Source organism: Hyperoodon ampullatus, assembly GCF_949752795.1.
Source record: "Hyperoodon ampullatus genome assembly, chromosome: 2".
NCBI lineage: Eukaryota > Metazoa > Chordata > Mammalia > Artiodactyla > Ziphiidae > Hyperoodon > Hyperoodon ampullatus.
Window position 1 is genome coordinate 171,039,103 of NC_136915.1, and position 6,000 is coordinate 171,045,102.

Genomic DNA, 6,000 nt, shown 5'->3' on the forward strand with positions numbered 1-6,000 from the left:
TTGGTTTTCAATTCCAGTGGAGCTTTCATGGACCTTCCTTCAGGAATTGATACGAAGACCTCAATTCACTCATACTGCCTATCCCCAACATTTCTTCAACCATGTTTTATGTGTATGTGCCATTGTGCAGAATTATTTTATTTGTCAAAGGGCTCAGCTTTGAAAAGTTTGCAAATCACTGCATCTAGCCCTTCATTTATTGATTACCTCAGTAAGACTTTTGAAAGAAGCCAGAGGGCAGTGAGTTCAATGTTGAATTTTCTGACAAAAGGCTAATCAGTGTTGCTGATTCAAAGGTCATGTATTTGGTTTGGATGCAAGGAGCGCAAGTAATGAGATTGGTATTATTATGAAAAATTGGTGAGTAGGACATGTGTTCCTATAGGGTCTTAGAGGCAGGGGCTCAAAAAGTAGTTTTGGTTTCTTTAAATTAAGCAAAGCTTGTTTTTGTAAGCAGCAGGAAAACAGAGATCCACAGCAAGCTTTTCGATTATGGCTTAAAAAAAAGCACGAAGAACAGTTGAAAGAAAGAAAGACAGAAGAACTGCGAAAGCAAGAGGAATGCTTATTCTTCCTTAAAGGAACAGAAGGCCGTGAAAGGGCCTTTAAACAGTAAGTCAAAGGCAGGGTATTTCCCCCCCTTCCTCATGGTCATTTTAGAAAGTTATATAGTCAATAAAACTTAAAAAAAAATTGATCTCATTACATACCTATTCAATTTTAAAGCCACAGTTTTAACAATATGTGAGAAAATTCTTTAACTCCATACTTTGAGTAATATCTATACCATTTTTTCAAGGTACTTTTCAATACCAAAATTGTTTCTTATGGCACCAGTGTGATAACCTTTGATAGCTTACCATTGATTGATTGATTGATTTGTTCATTTCTTAGAGAAATAGGCCAAAGATTGGTTACAGCTTCTCCTACACAGTCCTCAGGAAAACTTAATAAAAAGCTGCATTTACCAATAAATATTTTTCTGTAAAGAAAAGCAGTCAGGCTGAGGAGGAAGATCTGTACAGACCAAATGAAAAGGAGATTTGGACACATATTTTGGTAATTTAAGGCAAACCTGGTCTCCCTTCAGTTGCCTGGGTAAGAGTCTGTATTACCCGGTTTATTCTGAGGAAACAGACTTGGCTTCATAATTTTGCCAGCATACCTTGGGAGAGGGAGTGAATATTGTGTCCAGTTGTTTGAAGCTCACTTCTTTCTTTCTTTTCTATCTTTTTTGCTATCTTTCTCTTTTTTAGTTTCTTTGCCTCTTTCTTTCTTTTCCTTCTTTAAAAAAATATACATATCCCTTTATTATAATAGATGCAGTGAATGTGCATTGTGGAAATGGAGGGGAATAAACTCACATTTTCATCACCCAGGAATCACTATTGTTAGCACTGTACTGCATAACTTCTAGATATTTCTCTGTACGTATATTTACAGTTTTAAAATATAAATTGAGATCATACTGTATATACTGTTCTGCAATCTGCTTATTTTTGTTAATGATCTCATCTAATATCCAGCCTATAACCATTTTTTTCCCAATCGACCCCTAAATGACTACAGTTAATTTGCTCAAACTGATACCCAATTTCAAAACCACACATTAGATTATGAGGTTTCTAAAGTCTCCTTTATACTAATGCAGTTATTTATTTGTCTGAAAAAAAATTTATTTCTGAAAAAATATATATATACACACAAACCACATACGCACTTTCATACCAGAGATGTGAGTATACAGTTATTTTTAATGTTATTTTACCTAAGCAAGTTTTATAGACTTAAATTTGTTAGAATGTGGACTCTTCCTTCACTCTTTTTGATGTTTCTTATGCTTAGGCTTATTTTTCCATTTTAAGGGAGAACTATTTTATGCACTGAAAAGCAAGAGCTCTATAATTTCTCCACCAAGAAGAGCAAGGCGACATTTCTGCATGCTGGTATTCTGCATGCTGCTTAAGTAATGTTTTAGAATACAGTTAGTTGCAAAAAATAAGTTATTTGGTATCTATCAAATACTTATTTGCTTAGAAAATCATATTTAAAAAGATAGAACCTATGTCACGTAAAATAGTGTGTTTATTACTTTAAAAAGGTTTTTTAGTTGGCAGTTTCCTTATTAGACAAACTTAATTTCAAACATTTGATTCTAAATGTGACTACGTTTCCTTGTATGAGCCTTTAGTATAAGCCTGAAATTTTTCAGTTAGTACTAATTTGTGTTATGAACAGAGCTTTTTAATCTAAAGAAATCTAATTTCCTTTGTAGTAATAACTTTATAGCATGAAGAGTATATTCAGGTTGATACTCAACAGGTCTGTTCATGTCTTTTTCTACAGATGGCTAAGAAGGAAACGGATAGAAAAACTAGCAGAGCAACAAGCTGTCAAAGAAAGAGCTAGACAGCTCCGACTGGAAGCAAAGCGTTCTAAACAGTTACAGTACTACCTATATAATATGTCAGAAGCCAAATCTTTTCGTTTTACTGATCATTACAGCTGAAGGTATCCATTAAATACTTCATTTGGAAGCTGCTGTCCTCAAAATTTTGGATATCATTTCTTATGGCCTGTGTGCTTTGGTCATACTCTAAATTATGGAAATGCTATTTATCTTTTGGTAATGTTGATAGTGAATTTATCTTATTTCTTTTAACACTAGAGCAAAATAACTTTCTTCTCTCATATTATTGTAATGTGTTATACCACCTCTTAGTCCATGTAAAAAATTGAACAACAAATGAACTGTACATTCCTTTACTTCTAAATTATTATAACATTTCTAGCTGGAACGGATACAAAACAGGGACAGATATCTATTATTAGTGTCTGTTATCATTTAGGAAAAATGCACGGCTTCCCTGGTGGCTCAGTGGTTGAGAGTCTGCCTGCCGATGCAGGGGACACGGGTTCGTGCCCCGGTCCGGGAAGATCCCACATGCCACGGAGCGGCTGGGCCCGTGAGCCATGGCTGCTGAGCCTGCGCGTCCGGAGCCTGTGCTCCGCAACGGGAGAGGCCGCAACAGTGAGAGGCCCTCGTACCGCAAAAAAAAAAAAAAAAAAAAATGTAATAGAACATTTCATAAGGCAGGAAGAGTGGCCTCTTAAACAAGCCTGGTTCAAGGCCTGATACAAAGTCCTAATTATGTCAGATTTGAATTTGAATACCTATGGCAAGCTAAGCAGTAGGTTAGGCCTACTTCCATGTGTTCTTTAAAAAAAAAAAAAGATAGTAACAATTATGTATACTATTTTGGGTATGTTATACAAAATTATCCAGCTCTTATTGAGAGTTTATATAATGTGCCTGGTATTGTTGTAAATGCTTTGCATAAATAATTTGATCTAATCCTTATAACAACCCTATTAGTCTTGTTTTGCAGATGAGGAACCCAAAGTACAGAGGTGAGCAGTTTGCTCACAGATTCTGAGATCTGAAAGATTGCAAAATCCCTTCTGTTAGTTATAGTATAAAGCTTACATACCCTGGTAGACATTTGTGGGTATATAGGACTCTACAGGAATCCAGTATGTGGGACAACAGTATCCTTGATATGTGTAAGAGCACTTAAGGAGTGGAGGACAAAGGCAAACATACAAGTGTGATGGGGAGTGGAGAATTGCTGTAGGAGTTCTCTTAAAGCTTCAGAAGACAAGGTTCTTATCAACTGGGTATTTGTACCTTAATCACTTGACCCTAAATTAGAAAACACAGAGAACTATTCAATCCTGTCTCAACTTCCTATAGCACTTTGAGCATACAGCAGGCAATTTAACATTTCATTATAACTAGTCTTGTGTTGTTTAAAGTTTATCCTTAATGATAAAAACCAATTTGGCATTTAAATATTCCACAACATTTTTACCAAAAAAGCTGTTGGAATTTTCATAAGGATTGCAGTGAATCTGTAGATGGTTTTAGGTACTATTGCCATCTTAATGACATTGTCTTCTAATCCATAAACACAGGATGTCTTTTCATTTAGTGCAGCAATGTTTTATAGTTTTCAGTGTACAAATCTTTCACCTACTTGGTTAAGTTTATTCATAGATATTTATTCTTTTGGATTCTATTGCAAATGGAATTGTTTTCTTAATTTTCTTTGTGGGTTGTATACTCAAAACACGAACATAGATGATTTTTGTGCATTGATATTGTACCCTGCAACTTTGTTGAATTTGTTTATTAGTGCTAAACGTTTTTGGTGATTTTTTTTTGCATTTTCTCTATATAAGATAATATCATTTTCAAATAGGGGTAGTTTTACTTCCTCCTATCCAACGGGATGCCTTTTATTTATTTATTTTTGTTGACTGATTACTCTGGCTAACATGTCTAGTATAATGTAGAGTAGTAGTAGTGAAAGTGGGCATCCTTGTCTTTTTTTCCCCACAGTTTAATTGCTCTATGCATTTATTAACTAATATTAATGGAGCAGAGGGGACAAAAGCTCACAAACACTCCACATATTTCACAAGACGCATTGCAGGAAACAAAGTGACTAAGAAGGATCAATAGTATCCTAGGGTCTTGCTGGATGCATTTCTGGGGGAGGTGGACCTCTTATTTCTGGTGGAGGGGGGTCTCATTCCTGGAGGGGGCATGCCTATTGGCATCCCTCAAGTAGGGGGGACCCCAATTGGTGGGCCCATGGGTGATCGTATACCAGGTGGAAGAGCCATAATTCCTAGAGGTGGGGTTGCTCGACCAACAGGTGTGGGGGCAGTCCCCCATCCTGGTGGATATTGAGTTGGGGCTCCAGCAATGCTGGCAGTAGCAGCAACTGCAGCAGCTGCTACAGTGCCTCTTCCCTGTGGGATCATTACCTGTTGGGATGGGCCCCAACCCCTCGGACAGGGTCTGCTAACCCAGCAGGAGCCTGGGGAATTTGAACACCAGCTGGACCATCTCTGCCAGCTGCCCTGCCAACTCCAGGGCCTCCTGCAGCTCCAGCAAGTGGTACCCGAGCAATGCCAGTATCTTTGGACAGCAACACCTGACCCCAAACCCGTTTTTCTTCACGCTCTGCCTGCTTCGCATTCTTTGGCTTGATCTTCCTGAACTCATCACAATCACAGAGGATTAAGTTCATATGCTTGTCAAAAGCCTTGAAGGTGCCAATGAAGATCTGGCCATCTTGCAGGATACATCTCATCCTATAGTCAATGTGCTGCAGCATCTTGCTGCTCTTTCCCAGAGTCATGATTGCCGTTCCACCAAATCCAATACCTACAGGAAAGTTTGGGGATCCTTAAGACCTAAGGGAAGGCTGTTTTTTTTTTTTTTCCTCTTGGAATCAGCTACCCAGGTGTTCCAATACTGCTTTAACCACCTCTTGGCGTCTCAGCCAAGAATGCCTGTCTCAGTTCCACATGGAAATCCACCGCAGGCACTTGGTGCTGCTGCTGAGACCACCTCGAGTACAGGTGACGCTCCTGGTTGCTCAGCGAGGCTGTCCTTCTACGTTTGACTTGGACTTCCACCTCTGGGATGTGCTGTTCCATAGTCCATCTCAAGTGTAAGCGGTCCCTGGCCCTGCTCCATCGTGCCACTGGCCGCTCCTCAGAGCAGAATGTCTCCAGTGGCCGTTCCATTCTGCCTGGGCATCCTTGTTGGCATCCTTGTTTTGTTCTTGATCTTAGGAGGAAAGCTTTTAGTCTTTTAGCATTAAGTATGATGTTAGCTGTGGGTTTTCCATAAATGCCCTTTATGAAGTTGAGGAAGTTCTATTCTTATTCCTCCCTCTACTTACTCCTTCTATTCCCATTTTTCTGAGTGCTTTTATCATGAAAGTGTGTTGGGTTGTATCAAATGCTTTCTGTGTCAAGTGAAATGATGTGGTTTTTCTTCTTTGTTCTATTAATGTGATATATTACATTGGTTGATATTCTTATATTGAACCACACTTGCATTCCTGAGACAAATACCACTTGGTGGTATATAACCCCTTTACTATGATATTGTATTTGGTTTGCTAGTATTTTGTGAGGATT

The 6,000-nt window shown here is 38.3% G+C and overlaps 2 protein-coding genes and 1 pseudogene across 3 annotated transcripts in view; 1 reads left to right on the top strand and 2 right to left on the bottom strand.

Annotated features, from left to right (window-relative positions):
- The window catches only part of CCDC181 (coiled-coil domain containing 181), a gene marked incomplete at both ends in the record, with an annotated part of 41,730 nt that extends 39,221 nt beyond the window's left edge, over positions 1 to 2,509 (top strand). The window contains 2 exons of the mRNA XM_079697245.1: positions 458 to 612; positions 2,347 to 2,509. Coding sequence (XP_079553371.1) covers positions 458 to 612; positions 2,347 to 2,509 — 318 coding nt within the window. The remainder of the gene's footprint in view (positions 1 to 457; positions 613 to 2,346) is intronic.
- Positions 2,510 to 4,529: 2,020 nt separating this feature from the next.
- On the bottom strand, positions 4,530 to 5,210 carry LOC307069608 (small nuclear ribonucleoprotein-associated protein N-like; annotated as a pseudogene). The gene has a single exon. The product of its transcript is annotated as a small nuclear ribonucleoprotein-associated protein N-like (transcript).
- Positions 5,211 to 5,331: 121 nt separating this feature from the next.
- Positions 5,332 to 5,601, bottom strand: LOC307066644 (SNRPN upstream reading frame protein-like; the record flags this gene model as incomplete). The annotated part of the gene is made up of 1 exon (XM_079723861.1): positions 5,332 to 5,601. One exon carries the CDS (start codon positions 5,599 to 5,601, stop codon positions 5,332 to 5,334), a length of 270 nt encoding a protein of 89 aa, XP_079579987.1.
- Between the last annotated feature and the right edge of the window lie 399 nt (positions 5,602 to 6,000).